This window comes from Mixophyes fleayi, chromosome 3 (genome assembly GCF_038048845.1).
Source record: "Mixophyes fleayi isolate aMixFle1 chromosome 3, aMixFle1.hap1, whole genome shotgun sequence".
Taxonomy (NCBI): domain Eukaryota; kingdom Metazoa; phylum Chordata; class Amphibia; order Anura; family Limnodynastidae; genus Mixophyes; species Mixophyes fleayi.
In genome coordinates this window covers 340,332,596-340,348,715 of record NC_134404.1, presented here as the reverse complement: position 1 = coordinate 340,348,715, position 16,120 = coordinate 340,332,596, and the positions used below count along the sequence as shown (strand labels likewise).

Genomic DNA, 16,120 nt, shown 5'->3' with positions numbered 1-16,120 from the left:
ATAGTTTCTGTGTAATGTATCCGTAGAGGGTAGTGGTAGCCTGTATATCGGGTCAGGTATGGGGATATACAGTCATGTTCAGGAGTAGACAGTATGGTTTACATTCATTCACTGCTCCTTCCTAGCTTATACCTGCTCCCTCGACTGTTCTGTAGAATAATAAAACATGCTGATATTGTGAGTAATTGCTAAAGTGATCTTACTGTCACGCTTGCAGGGGATGACGCCATTGAGGAGGAGAACGACGAGAACCCCATTGCTCTGGAGTTTCAGGAGGAGCGTGAGGCTTTGTACTTGAAGGATCCCAAGAAGGCTTTGCAGGGTTTCTACGATAGAGAAGGTAGGTCCGTGGCTGAAGACATTACTGCTGTATTATTATGGGTTAGGATGGAGCCAACACAGCTCTTCATTCATATTGATCAGACCTCTAGAAACCATAATACAGCTCTGCTCAGAAAGGGGTGTAGGAGACACTGGTGTTACAGTGAAACATAGCGTCTGTCCACTGCGGGCACCACATTGCTTCATTTCTGCAGGAGACTGATCTATATCTTCCTGTCTGCCGTGCTGGAGACGTTTTGTACAACCATTTATAGGGACATGGTCTTCATCAAAATGGCGGCCAACATGCGTCTATCAAGAGAAGACCTTCTCCTATCTGTATATACTGAATATTCCTTCCCCCCTTCCCAACTCTATTTATATCTCTACCCTCTCATATTGCAGATAGAAGTACTTTACAGTCTTATCAGATAATTGTTTAGAGGGGTGAGCGTTGGACACGAAGGGAATGGGGAGGGATGAATTGAGACCACTGAGGATCACTCATGACTGGCAGCTGTGTGCATCCAAAACATCCCAACTCGCTGTGTGACACTGAAAGCGATCTAAAAAGAAATAGTATTCTCACATTTATTTGATGTTTATATTGGTTTCAATTAAAACCAATCTTTAAGGTCTATACGAATGTTATAATGGGACATATAGCATTACTGGCAGTGTCTTATGTTTCAGACCGTGGTAATTTCATTTGCCCACCTTCATCTACCTTCCCCAGTGAATTGTCACTGCCTTGTGTGACATTTATGAATTCTGGTGTGCAAGAGAAAAGATGACGTAACCATCACAGTGCCCGATTATCCTCTCAGAAAACGTCAGCCAGCCATAGTTTGGTTGCTATAAGTAGCGGCAGCTTTCTCCTGTTCACCAGATTAGATAAATAGCTCGATCTGTGTCTGAAACCTGATTGGTTACTGCACAGAATAATCTGTTACATTTGTTTGGAAAGTGAATATGGATAAACGCTTCTAAGCATTTGTTATACAGAACAAAATGTAAAAGTACTTTGCCGCAGGTACACACTATGTATAGATACTTTGGTGCCTTATGTGTAATTTACTCTCTAATACAGACAAATGTTCCAGAGCAGGATTTTATTTACCTCTGTAATATACTATTTCTGTCATGTTATACATTTTATACACAATTAGTACATTGTGCTTGTAAATATTCTACTTGTCTGAGTGAATGTTCTCTTGTATCTGGCAGGGGAAGAGTTGGAGTTTGAATACGATGAACATGGACCGGGCTCGTGGCTCTGCAGAGTGAAGTATGTCCTGAAACTACATCCTCTGGATGGCTTTGCGTGTCATTCATTACACACAGCGGCCTCCTCGGCTGTGTAGTGTACTATGTAGTGAACGGGTGATCTTTAAGGCTGCAGTTATAGTTTCCATATGTTTGTGTTATCTTTCTGCTTGTTAAAGTTGAGTGGGCATCAGCAGATGTTTTACTTTTGTCTGCCCATTGCTCTGTGTAGGTTACCGGTGGACGATTCCTCAGGGAAGCAGCTGGTAGCAGAGATCACACATTCTGGGAAGAAAAAGGACGCTGCGAGGCTGTGCTCTCTAGAGGCCTGTCGGATGTTAGAAATGAGAGGCTTGCTGCGGCAGGAAGCAGGTCAGTATTCATTGCTGTGTCCCGTAATTATTAGTACTGTCTATGAACTTATTGTATAGCAGCTTCTAGTGTTCCTGGGAGGTGCCACAAACTGTCACCATAAAATGGATTAGTTTCATACACGTGGGTGTGATCAGTGATATCACCATTGACATAACTGACATGAAATGTTTTGCTGTTTGAGCTTTTTGTGCTATACAAGCTTCTTTTCACCCATTGTCTTAAAAAGTGAGATGTGTCCTGTGTACCATGGATAGTTGGCATGGTTCATTACCTTAAACAAGCATGTAAGTATCTTTCTGTTTTTAGTTGCACGCAAAAGAAAAGCTAAGCGGTGGGAGGACGAGGATTTTTATGACAGCGACGACGACACTTTCCTCGACCGCACCGGGATAGTAGAAAAGAAACGGCTAAATCGTATGAAAAAAGCTGGGAAGATTGGGGATAAACCAGACACCTTTGAATCTCTGGTGAGCGAGTGAAGCTGGGTTTTGCCATCCTAGCTATTTGCCAAGTCTGAACCATGTCCTCCAAAATAGGACTTTTATTTTATTTTATTCTAGTGAAAAATATGCTGTTATTGTACTTGTTTATGTTTAAAATATTTCCCTCCATTCTTAGACTGCTAAACTGGACGTTGTTGAAAAGGAAATAGCAGAGGTAGCGTCTCGCCTAAAGACAACGCAGACAGGTAATATAGAGCGGACTCCTGCACCTGACCCATATATGCAGCGGTAATGAAGCACAGAATGTGGGTTATGTTTAGCCCTAGGATGAAGGGAATCCCTCTATTCTTTCAGTTCTTTTTCTTTTATATGAGGATTGCTCAGGGACGTTTTTATTTTTTTAGCTTAAAATAATTTATTATACTCTTAAGGAGGAAGCACAGTTTTGCGGTCTTTGTGCCCTGTGTACTTTATTACCTATAGACATATTGCAGAGGAAGTTTGATTTTTTTTTTTTTTTTTATTATTATTTTCAATTTAATAGAAAAGCTGTTTATATTCCTTATTGATTTGCTCTGCTTATTTATCAATAAATATTTTTCATACACTTCATGGTTCGTTCCTTCCTCTGTCATCTTGTCTGTAATAAAGTACATTGTGGTCTGAAAGTTTTATTGCTGTATGTGGCTACGTTCTGGTTTGAAAGAACATCTCCAAGTATTTAGTGTTCAATATTGTGGATATAACTGCAGGCACTAAAGAGATATATAGTGAACACTGGTGTACTCTAGGCCGAATGCAGACTTGACGCGTTCCTCCACTTGCATGTTTCAGATAAAACTGCATTAGTGGATAAACACGAATGTTCTAAATCACAGGACCCTAAACTATTTTATATGAAGGTGGAAAGATCTTCCTGGGAGCGTTGAGACTCCTACCAGCTGTAATGTTCTGCATTTTTTGCTGTTTTACATTACTGTTCATACAGAAAGATTTTTTTATTGCCTTATGTTACTGGAAACTTTTTATGTGTGTTTAATAATGAATTATGGCTGAATTTCATATATAAAAGTGATTTCTATACCAATGTATTTGTGTATTTTATATACACATTGTTATTCAAATTTTATGCATTGTGGTTATCAAATTTTATTTCTAACCCCTTTACTGCTGAGACTTTTCTCACCCCTGTGCTGACCCTAGTTTGGCACTTTTTGGGCTTGTTACATTCCAACATTCGTATCAGTAATATAGCTATGCAGTCTCCATATAATATACTAGGGGTGAGCGGGTTCGGATGTTTGAAATCCAAACACCCCCGAACAGTGCCGATCCGAGCCCGGATCCGAGCACTGTTCGGGGATTCCCGCTCAACGCAAAACTCAGAACGAGGCAAAACGTCATCATCCCGCCTTGCGAGATCCGGATTCATATTATTCCCCGCTTCCTGCCGCCATCTTCACTCGGGCATTGGAGGGGGAAGAGGGAGGGTGTGTGGTGGTGTCCTCTGTCCTGCTCAGTCCAGTGGTGCTGTCCGGTGCTCAGTCCAGTGGTGCTGTCCAGTGGTGCTGTCCTGTGCTCTGTCCTGCTCAGTCCAGTGGTGGTGCTGCCATAATTCCAGTGGTGCTGTCCTGTGCTGCTTAAGTCCAGTCCAGTGGCACTGCCATATAAGTCCAGTCCAGTGGTACAGCCATTTAAATCCAGTGGTGCTGTCCTGTGTCCAGTCCAGTGGTACAGCCGTATAACTCCAGTCCAGTGGTACTCTCCTGTGCCGCATATAATTTTTAAAGGCTTTGCCGAGTGTGTGTGGTTAAGGGGTACGCTCTCTTGTACTGCATATAATGGAGAACAAAAATTTGGAGGCTAAAGTAGGGGAAGATAAAGAACCACTTCCTCCTAATGCTAAAGCTGCTGCCACTAGTCATGACATAGACGATGAAATGCCATCAACGTCGTCTGCCAAGGCCGATGCCCAATGTCAGTAGAGGGCATGTAAAAGCCAAAGTTCACTAAAATGATCAAAAAAAAGAAATTAAAATCATCTGAGGAGAAACGTAAACTTGCCAATATGCCATTTACGACACGTAGTGGCAAGGAACGGCTTAGGCCCTGGCCCGTGTTCATGACTAGTGGTTCAGCTACACACAACGATCTAAGCCCTCCTCCTCCCCCCCCCCCCCCCCTCTAGAAAATTTAAGAGAGTTCAGCTGTCATCAAAAACACAGCAAACAACTCTGCCTTCTAAAGAGATGGCATCACAAATCCCCAAGGAGAGTCCAAGGGTGTTGGTGGTTGCAATGCCTGACCTTCCCATCACTGTACGGGAAGAGGTGGCTCCTTCCACCATTTGCAGCACATCCTCTGCATATGCTGGAAGGATCACCCACAATGCAGTTACAGATTTTGATAATGAAGGTGTCAATGTTGTACACCAGGAGGAGGATATTGATGTAGCTGGCGCTGAGGAGGAAGTTGACGAGGAGGATGCTGATGTGGTTATCATAAATGAGCCACCAGGGGGGGAAACAGTTGTTGTCCATGGGATGAAAAAGCCCATCGTCATGCCTGGGCAGAAGACCAATAAATCAACCTCTTCGGTCTGGAATTATTTCTATCCCAATCCGGACAACAAATGTATGGCCATATGTAGCTTATGTAAAGCTGCAATAAGCAGGGGTAAGGATCTTGGCCACCTAGGGACATCCTCCCTTATACGTCACCTGAAGACTCTTCATAATTCTGTGTTTAGTTCAGGAACTGTGGCTAGGACCGTCAGCATTCCAGGGATACCTAAATCCCTTGGTCCTGTTGTATCCACACCAGCAACACCCTCCTCGTCAATTTCCTCCTCAATCCGGATCGGAGGTAGTCCTGCTGGACATGTCACCGGCATGACTGAGTCCTCTTCAATCCAGGATTCTTCCGGAGAATCCTGCAGCGCTACGCCTACTGCTGCTGTTGCTGCTGGGAGTCGGTCATCTTCCCAGAGGGGAAGTCGTAAGACCGCTACGTCTTTCACTAAGCAATTGACCGTACAACAGTCATTTGCCATGAGGACGAAGAACGACAGCAGTCATCCTATGGCAAAGCGGATAACTGCAGCCTTGACAGCTATGTTGGTGTTAGACGTGCGTCCGGTGTCCACCATCAGTGGAGTGGGATTTAGACGGTTGATGGAGGTATTGTGTCCCCGGTACCAAATCCCGTCTAGATTCCACTTAACTAGGCAGGCGATACCCGGGATGTACAGAGAAGTACGAAAAAGTGTCCTCGGTGCTCTGAAAAATGCGGTTGTACCCACTGTCCACTTAACCACGGACATGTGGACAAGTGGTTCAGGGCAAACTAAGGACTATATGACTGTGACAGCCCACTGGGCAGATGCATCGCCTTCCGCAGCAGCATCTCCGAAACGCCTGCTCGTTCCAAGGCAGGCAACGTTGTGCATCACCGGTTTCAGTAAGAGGCACAACGCCGACAACCTCTTAGAGAAACTGAGGGAAATCATCTCGCAGTGGCTTACCCCACTTAGACTCTCCTGGGGATTTGTGGTGTCGGACAACATTGTGCGGGCATTACATATTGGCAATTTCCAGCACGTGCCATGTTTTGCCCACACAATAAATTTGGTGGTGCAGCATTATCTTAAAAGTGACAGGGGTGTGCAGGATATGTTTGCAGTGGCCCGCAAAATTGCGGGACACTTTCGCCATTCTGCCACTGCCTACCGAAGACTGGAGCACCATCAAAAAAGCCTGAACCTGCCCTGCCATCACCTCAAACAAGAGGTTGTGACGCGCTGGGACTCCACCCTCTATATGCTGCAGAGGATGGAGGAGCAGCAAAAGGCCATTCAAGCCTACACAGCCACCTACGACATAGGCAAAGGAGTGGGGACTGATTTCCGTGTTGTGCAAGGTTCTCCAGCCGTTTGAACTTGCCACACGAGAAGTCCGTTCCGACACTGCCAGCTTGAGTCAGGTGATTCCCCTGATCAGGCTGTTGCAGAAGCAGCTGGAGAAAGTGAGGGAGGAGCTGGTAAAGCATGTAGCTCTTGTGGATGAAGCCCTTCGTACGCTTTGCCAGGATCAGAGGGTGGTCACTCTTTTAAAGTCAGAGGAATAAATTCTGGCCACAGTGCTCGATCCTCTGTTTAAAGCGTATGTTGTGTCTTTGTTTCTGGCGGACACAAGTCTACAATGGTGCAAAGACCTTCTGGTCAGGAGATTGTCCTCTGAAGAGGACCATGACATGCCAACAGCTCCACCTTCATTTTCTTCCACACCTGTGGCTGCGAGGAAACAGCTGAGATTTCCTAAACGACCCGCTGGCGGGGATGCAGAGAAGGCAGGAGCGAATTTGAACATCTGTTCCGGACTGAAGGACCTGCCAACGATTGCAGACATGTCTACTGTCGCTGCATTGGATGCTGTCACCATTGAAGTCATGGTGGAGGATTACTTTGGTGACAGCATCCAAGTAGACATGTCAGACAGTCCTTGTACTGGCAGGAAAAAAAGGCAGTTTGGAAGCCCCTGTACAAACTGGCTCTATTTTACCTGAGTTGTCCCCCCTCCAGTGTGTACTCCGAAAGAGTTTTTAGTGCAGCGGGGAACCTGGTCAGTGAGCGGCGAAAGAGGTTGCTTCCGCAAAATGTGGAGAAGATGATGTTCATCAAAATGAATTATCAATTCTTCAATGAAGACCAGCAATGGCCTCCAGAGACTACAGAGGGACCTGTGATTGAGGAGTCCAGCGGGGACGAATTGATAATGTGTGAGGATGAGGAAGTAAACACTGAAGGGGGCGAGGAATCTGAGGATGAGGACGACATCTTGCCTCAGTAGAGCCAGTTTACTTTGTACAGGGAGAGATGAATTGCTTTTTTTGTGTGGGGGCCCAAACAAACCAATCATTTCAGCCACAGTAGTTTGGTAGGCCCTGTCGCTGAAATGATTGGTTTGTTAAAGTGTGCATGTCCTTTTTCCGCATAAGGGTGGATGGGAGGGCCCAAGGACAATTCCATCTTGCACCTTTTTTTTGGCATTATGTGCTCTTTGGGGCCTAGTTTTTCAAACTGCCATCCTGTCTGCCACTGCAGTGCCACTCCTAGATGGGCCACGTGTTTTTGCCGCCCACTTGTGTCGCTTAGCTTAGTCATCCAGCTACCTCGGTGCAACCTTTTGGCCTAAAAACAATATTGTGAGGTGTTCAGAATAGACTGGAAATGAGTGGAAATTAATGTTATTGAGGTTGTTAATAGCGTAGGAGTGGGGAAAAAAAAAAATCTGGATTGTAGCAGTTTTTATGCTTTTTAAAAAAAAAAATCAGAACCCAAAACCTTGAGGGGGGGGGGGGTGTTTTGGCAAAACCCATTAGAACCCAAAACCTGAAGGTAATCAGAACCCAAAACGCGAAAAGTGGCCGGTGCACATCCCTATAATATATACCTTGGGGCTTTTTTCACAAGAGTTTGAATTTTCAGAAAATACCATTTGTCTGCTGGTATATTCTGCCATGCCAAAGAAATTCTACCCCAAAAAAGTTTTGTGTTTTTTTTTGTTTGTTTTTTTATATTGAAAGAAAACATGGATTATTTTATATATTTATTTATTTTTAACCACCGTCAAAAAATATTTTGCGGTTCTTTCCAAAACCACAAAGAGCAGGATCCTACACGTAAGTTTCTTCCAAATGAGGGGTCCCCGTAGCTTCTTGTAGCCAGCATGGCCATTACAAAACCCTTCCCACATCCTGGGTACTTCGGACCACCATAGCCATTACAAAACCCTTCCCACATCCTGGGTTCTTCGGACCACCATGGCCATTACAACACCCTTCCCACATCCTGGGCTCCTTGATGTTTTCTGCACAGTAGGGTGTTATTGTCAGGTGATCAGATAATAACTACGTAATTTGAAAGAAGGGACGTGTGCGGGACGAGTCCAAATTGTCCTTAGCACTGGAGGGGTTAATAAATACTTTCGCTGCATTTGTGCTGTTTTGTGGACTTGTGTTTTTTTTATATATATTTTGTATTTCTTAAACACAATTTAGTAAAATAGCCTAGCGCTGCTCATACCATTTATGTTCTCTCCTGAAGTTATTGAAGGTTATAGAGTAGCTGCTAGTGGTTGAGTCTTACATGATATTTGTATTATTAGTAAGACCTCTTGGTAGCCCGATCACTCTCTGAGCTCACCATAAAGCATCGCTCTATACGTGTATTCCCCCTTGTGATAAGAATAAACTAGTAATTAAAAAATGTGCCTCGTGTTCCCATGATAGGGAAAATTAATTTCAGAGCCTATAAATAAATGGTTTTATTGATGTATCAGTCATATGGTTAAGCCTCAACCTAGCATCCCCATAGTATATCAAATAAAATATATGAATCATTATTTATTTAGGATTTATATAGCGTTAATCATATTACGCAGCGCTGTACAGACAATCTTATAGCGCAGTAACGTCTTAGAATCCTGAGGTTTATGATTGGCGGACCTGGTAGTCCGTTTCTTTTTTTCTTGTACTTTTGTCTTGGTATGTGAAATAGAGCCATTTACTTGGAATTATATGCAGTGGATGATCTCAGGCTGCTTTTGGCCCTGTTTTCTCGTCCTATAAACAAACCTGAATTTAAATTTGTCACTTTGGTCCATAGCAACGCCTATCTGTGGGCCTCTGCTGTTAGAGTTGTTCTACATGTTCATCCTATTATTCTGCAGTCTGGCTCAGTCTATGGCTCAGGTCAGTGGAGTGTGTGAGTATTACAGCCGCAGATGTCACTTGTTACTTCTCCACCAGGTGAGGCCCAGAATTCTGCCCAAGACCCCCTGGACGCCTTCATGACCGAAATCAAAGCGGCCAGCACCTTGGACAGCGTGACCCGCAAGAAGCTTAACCTGCAATCCTTGGAGCTGAGGAAGGAGCAGCAGCGATTAAAGACTCTGATAAAGATCGTCCAGCCCGTACAGCTTCCCGAGCTCAAGCCCAAGTAAGTCACCGCCATTAGCACTCCATCTCTGTATCGCCTCTTGCGCAAGGAAATCATCTTTGCTCTCCTATTTATGGCTTGTCAAACCGATTTGAAGAGGTGATTGAAATACTGTTGCACTTGGTGTAATTTCACTGAGCGCTTATTCTCTATGGCGCTGTTACCTTCTTATGGAATAATTCACCTGTCACATAATGTCAGATACCAGGTCACCAGAGGAGAGAGTAACCGTGTCATAAGCACTCGAGGGCAGCAGATGGAAACTAACAGTGTATATGAAGCCATCTGTCTCTGAATGGTCGCACAATGGATAATGTTAAGACTGGCCAACAATCAAAGGTTGGCGTAAATCTCATTCCTCACATCTGTATGGTGGTCTCTCGTTTAACTTTTACTCTTCAGAAAGAGTTAAATCAATGTATAGCGCCATCTCACCTATCATTAATTCTTGTTGTACTCATGTTAAATATCCCTGAATTAACTATATTTGTTATTTGCCAAAGAGTTAACGTTATCTTTTAAGGGGTCCTGTGTCAAAAACAAGCAAGCGGGAAGTGTTCAAACAAAGCCACTTTTTACTAGGTGTCAATGAGCAGCAGATTTCAAATTCAAGCCTTCAGTTTCATTATAAAGGAGGCCAATCTAGAAATAAAAATTCATGTATACAGCAGAGTAATATTTGACATTGATATGTATTTAACATCACATTATAGAAAGAAATCACGTTTTGCTGTAACGTCTTATACCTGTAGTTACAGAACTGACAAGGCTGCTGCTGGTATTTGGGTGGGTATAATATTCTCACCCATTGATGTTAGTTATACAAGACAACTGTGCTCTGTTCTGTGAGCATCTTTATAGCGCAGTCAGATTTTTAATCTTTTGTAATAGTATATGTCATATGCAAGCTATTTACCAGGCATGTAAAACTGCAAATCTGCACATTAATTCATAGTACTAGCTTGATGTGGCTCAGAGGAACTCTGTGTCCAGCCAGTGGTTAAAACATTAGGGGGAGGCTAAATTACGTTATCTCTTTGATTTAGTTTCTAAACTCTTCTGCTCTTCCCATGAAATATTTATGGATAGAGAGTTGTAGTTACAGGTCAGTGGCCAATACCAATTTATGGCACGGGTCGTAAAAGCTCTCTTTAAGTTTATATCAATTACATCAGTGATGGCCAACAAACAGACTCCTCACATTCTTTGTGATACCTGATATCTCAGAACATCTCAACTTGGGGTACAGAGCAGCTGGGACGAGTGTGAATGAAGGGAAATAAGGAAAAATTAAAATTAGTTTAAAATTTAGTATGCAAATGAAGGGAAACTTATGACCTGCTGTGTGGAGATAATATTTTTGTAGAGCGGTTTGGTAAGAAGTTAGACCAGTGTAAAGAAACCTGACTTGGTGTTTGAACACAGGTCATAAACAACTAATTTGACTTTACACAGACTTTCTTGCTCTGACGTCATTGGAAGGGGGCTAATGGGCATCTGAACATGTTAAAATGTCCTGTAAATCTAACAGATTTATTCACTTTTGGGAGTCAATTTCATATTGAGAAATGTCCCTTTATTCCTGCTTCTCCCAGCAAACCGAAAACGGATAATTCGTGAGTTCACCATTTCTGTTGTTTTATTACTTTTTATTTTACAAGTAACTATTGTATTACAACTTTGTTTGTCATTTTGTTAATTGTTTTTCATCTTAAGCAATGTGTATTTAGTTTCCATGTTAAATACACTTAAGTTCATGTCTCTCTGTTCTTACGAATTGAAGTGTCGGACTTAGTTTGGTATTAGAACGCTACATAGTTGGAACAGAGGAGATCATTTGGTTTATGATAACTGTGATGAAAGTTAATTATGATAGATTAGTTTAAAGGGAGAAGCGAAGGTGTCCTGAGTAAGTGTCAGCTCTTCACAAAAAACCTTGGTGCTGGCATAATTGCTAAGGCAATGTTAGTGTATGGGACAGCCATGGAAAGTTTTAATCATTTTTAAACGGACCAGGAGGTAAATTTATCAAGCTGCGGTTATGAAAAAGTGGAGCTGTTGTCTATAGCAACCAATCAGATTCTAGCTATCATATTGTAGAATGTACTAAATAAATGATAACCAGATTCTGATTGGTTGCTATAGACAACATCTCCACTTTTTCAAATCCGCAGGTTGATAAATGTATCCCCAGGTGGTTGTTTTTCATCCTTTGTCACACACACGTCACGCAGACTCAGGTGAGTGCTGGATGGTAACATCACATAATGACCAAATCCCCTGAATATCGATGGTCTTGGACTCCTGCTGTTCAGTCAGTTAGCAAGCACACACAATGGAATATTTAATGTAGTTGTACATCTCCTGTAAGGCATGCTGGATCCAGTTGTCTCTATAGAGCATATAAATGAAGAGGGACATGTTTAAGGCTGTTATAAGCGTAGCTGCATGCCGGCGCTCCCTGCACGCAGTATGTATCAGTCACTGTTACCCACATATTGCAGCCGCTCCTATCACACTGCTGCACCAATACTCAGAAGCCGTTTCTAATTCATCTCCTTCTCTTTCAGCCAAACTGAACAAGACCCCAAGACAAAGAAGTTGACATTACCAATGTTTGGGGCTATGAAGGGAGGACGCAAATTCAAGCTAAAAACTGGAACGGTCGGGGTAAGACTGAGATTCATTATCTTTATTACATGTTTACAATATTAGTGACTTAAGGTAGATAAGAATGTGTATGATAGTGATTAGATCTGTTGGTATATTAATCTCACCATAAACCAACATGTGTTCTAGTTGCGTTGCATCTTATGTTTTAAGTATTATTATTATTATAACTGTTTATGTAACGCCACACTGTACATAGAATATTCAATCATTCACGTCCGTATATATGATTTACAGCTGTAGTAATCAAGCTGCGGCACTGCTACATGTTGAACTACAATCCCCAGCAAGCTTTGTCGGGTTCCTTTAGTGATTTACTGATGGGAGAGATTTTATAGTTGTTTTTGTCTGTATATAGAACATGTTTATAGACCATTTGTCTCTTGTACAACTTCCACCGTCCACAGAAATTGCCGCTGAAGCGAACTGATCTTCCTGACAGCCTGTTTACAATGAAGGATGAGCGCAATGATCCAGAAGAGGAGGAGGATGAAGAAGACAACATGCAGGTGGACAGCCGCCCTGAGACGGGACCGGCACGGACTGAGGCCGCTGAACAGAGCACCAGCTCGGACCCTGGATATGGTGTCCAGCACGCCCTGGGTAATGAGACGGCCCGTTACTTTGGGGGTGGTTTGCACTTGTAATGTATTTCTTGTTGGCTTTAAACATAGTAGAGTGTAAAAAAATAAAAAGTCTTGGTGATGGGACCACTTTAAGTTGGCCACACATGCGACTATCTTGTCCCGTCCAACTAACGATCAGATCTGTGGGTGATATCTGGACATCCATAGTTGCTTATTGTTCAGCCATCGTGACAAATAACTTTCAGTGTAAGGTCTGGTCAAAGCCCCCGCGGATATGTCAGTGTGGCCTTTATCAGGTTTTCTAACCACATTGACTTAGCTTTTGATCAGACATTTGATGGTGGTTTGGTGGCCGCACTCATTAACGTTAGGACAATTTGGTTGAGAACATGAGATTGGCTGACCAGATTGTAGTGTTTGGTACAGCCACACTCTCCCCTTTCTCTTCATTGCTTCTCTATAGAATACACTTTCTGCTAACATTCATCTATTTGCTATAATATGAGATTGTTTCAGATCGCCTTTGAATGGTGTAATTTGAAGGGCGATTGTCCTTCGGTTTCACCATTCTACTAGTTGTGTTGGGTATGTATGAAAATAAATTGTGTGGTCGTCCCAACGATGTGTTTCCTGATGCTGGGACTTCGATTCTGAGAACATGTCAAAGAAGCCTGAAGAACGTTTTAAAGAGTTGACTTTAAAGTTCTGTAAACAAATGTAATTCAAGTTCCTTGCTACATATCTAAGTGCTTACTGACTGCCATATATCTGGGGCTTCATCTTTACATAAAATCTATACCTACTCATACGCCACTCTAAGAGCTCTCCACCGCTTCTGCAATGTAATAACTTACATCGTCTCGTGTTTCCAGCAGATGAGGAGAAGGTACAGAAGACTCCTGAGGTCTCAAGTTCCAGCGGCCGGGTGAGAGCACTTCCTGGACAGAAACCTCTCGGTACGCAGTTGTGTGTCATTTCACTGTATGATATGTGAGATAAAAACTAGTGGAACTGAGCACAAGAAAACACATCGTGAAGAGCTTGAGTCATTGACACGTGGTCTCCTTTTCTTTGACCGCAGATACTATAAATATTAAATGGATTGTAACACGTATGTTTACTATGTTCCTAGCGTCACCCAATCTATTTCTAGCAGTCTGTATGGAGAAGGAGAAATTCACTTTTGTAGAAACCATCCTCCTCCCCTTTCTAATGTGCCCTCAACCCCTTCACTTGACACCAGGAGACGACCTTTCTGCGTTCTCCCAGCTTAGGGATGTGTCCAGTCCGCCCATCAATCTCCCGTAGGACTCAGTAGAAGCGTCCTTCAAATAAGGGCCTTCAGTTTCGGGGAGGGACGGTTTCTATTTGTGGGTTTGGCCATGATAGAAGCAGTAGACGGTTCTACAAAACTGAACTTCAGGATTATATAGTCATCGAGATCTAATCTACGAAATGCTTTTATGATTGATCCATCGGTTAGATTGTAAACCTTGTTGTACACAGACATTGCTGAGGTGACCTGTAAACCTCTTGTATTCCAGTGACCCACAGTGAGGAGATGCCTAAAACAGCGGTCATGAAGCAGAAGAAAATGCAGGGTCCCAGCAGGGTGAGTGTCCGTCTTACCCACAGATCTAATTGGGGATCTTGGAGCATATCTCGAGGATTAGGACATAGGTTGATCCCTTTGATTGGAACCATTTGTCCTTTTATTCTTTTGTTTGAAATATTTGCAGGTACGCTCGTGGGAGCATTTTAGCTTTTATAGTTTAGTTTTTTGTTTTGTGCAACAATCAGCTCTTGGTGATTTCTCCTGCTCCAGGTAAAAGCTAATTAGTAGTACTACAGCTAGGGAAAATGATACCGAAAAGTGTCACAACATTAAGGCAGAGGTCATTAAACCAAAATCGATGCGCATAGAAGAGGTCGGTAACGGGCGCTGAGACTGTCACAGAGATTACTGATCAACCAGCTGCAAGAGACACTCATTATATAGAATTACTTATTACACACGTGATATTGAACAATGTACAATGACCAGTATTTATGTGCACACACTAGGCAGCGTTACCATGGAAATATGTAACCCTTATCTCTAACTTGCATCTATTGGCTGTATTCGAGGATTGGCTGTATGTCATGATGGGGGGGAGAAGGGTGTATACCGTATTGTGGCTAACGCTATTTAGACTATCCCTTTGGCCTCAGCCGTGCTCGCTAAGCAGATTTTCGTTTGGGATTGGGCCATGCCTATTATTGAGAAGTTAAGTAGTGATGTTTACGAAGTCAATGACCCCAAGACAATCTACACCGATAAAAGACTAAAAAAGAAAAGTGACTGGGATACTCTACCGTATAGTTTTTGTGTTTTAAGTGTGATGTCAGACACAGATGATTATTTTATTTTTTGTCCTGCCAAAAATCCAGCAATAGTTCTGTTTCTTTACAGCCCCCACAAGCCGTTGTTTCGTCTAATTACCCCGAAGATGACCCAGATTATTGTGTGTGGACCCCACCTACAGGTAATGCCATGTAGACCAAATCTCAGCCCCGATCATCCTGAAAGATCAATGTTTTAAATGTAAAGTTAAAGTCACTGTGCTTGTGTGCCAATTCATTTTAAATTTTTTGTTCACCAGGACAAACTGGCGATGGAAAGACTCATTTAAATGAAAAATACGGCTACTGACAAGAGGCACGCTTTTAAATTCGTCCAGTAGGGACGCCAGTCATCTCCGGTCAGTCTATGTTCCAGTGTTTTTAAGACTTGACACTGATTTCCTGAGCCACCACACAGATTGCACACTATGGTTCACTTATCTCCGTTATCCTCGAGAGACCCCAAATGTTTCGACGATGGCAAGTCTGTTGAGTTCGTCTAACTTTATATCGCCAATGAAGCGGGCTTGTAAAATGTGATGACACCGAATTGTGTAGCCGAGAACCCGTTTTAAACACGGGTTTTACAAATTTTAACGGGAAAGAGCGTTGGAAACTGAGAGAAGGAATGACTGAAGTCTAATGTTTAGGATCGTTACTAGTCCATCTGGTTCTAATTAACATATTGTCCTGTACACTCTGCTCTTCCGTGCCGATAAAATGTTGGCGGAGAAGCTGAGACGTTGAAATGCCGACACCGGATTGGATGAGAGGTGTTGTTACCCGGAAAACCGTTACGCACTGAGCCGCCACCTGTAATTGTCGCCAATTTCTGTATGAAACTTTCTGTTTTACTCGGTTCACCGCAAGCTTAAGGTCTTTTATAATAGACTTGTAGAAGGAATAACCTTGTTAGACCCCACCTCACAACTCCTATAGGACTCTGTTATTGGTGTGAAGATTTTATTTTTGTGATTTCATTTTTTTTTTTTTTGCCACCTTGTACAATTCTGAAGCTGTAAATACCTGTTTAGTTTGTAGTATTGTTTCTAAAATAACATAAAAAAGATGTGAAATTA

The 16,120-nt window shown here is 42.7% G+C and overlaps 1 protein-coding gene across 4 annotated transcripts in view; it reads left to right on the top strand.

Annotated features, from left to right (window-relative positions):
- SLC4A1AP (solute carrier family 4 member 1 adaptor protein) overlaps positions 1-16,120 on the top strand; it is a 20,724-nt gene extending 4,604 nt beyond the window's left edge. The window contains exons 3-15 of one of the 4 annotated variants that reach the window (XM_075204410.1): positions 218-340; positions 1,549-1,609; positions 1,820-1,959; positions 2,269-2,429; positions 2,581-2,650; positions 9,213-9,396; positions 10,998-11,018; positions 11,973-12,072; positions 12,480-12,675; positions 13,535-13,615; positions 14,204-14,271; positions 15,112-15,184; positions 15,302-16,120. In XM_075204410.1, coding sequence (XP_075060511.1) covers positions 218-340; positions 1,549-1,609; positions 1,820-1,959; positions 2,269-2,429; positions 2,581-2,650; positions 9,213-9,396; positions 10,998-11,018; positions 11,973-12,072; positions 12,480-12,675; positions 13,535-13,615; positions 14,204-14,271; positions 15,112-15,184; positions 15,302-15,351 — 1,328 coding nt within the window. In that variant the 3' untranslated portion in view covers positions 15,352-16,120. Of the gene's footprint in view, positions 1-217; positions 341-1,548; positions 1,610-1,819; positions 1,960-2,268; positions 2,430-2,580; positions 2,651-9,212; positions 9,403-10,997; positions 11,019-11,972; positions 12,073-12,479; positions 12,676-13,531; positions 13,616-14,203; positions 14,272-15,111; positions 15,185-15,301 lie in introns of all 4 variants that reach the window. The other 3 variants (XM_075204409.1, XM_075204412.1, XM_075204411.1) reach the window with 3 other exon arrangements.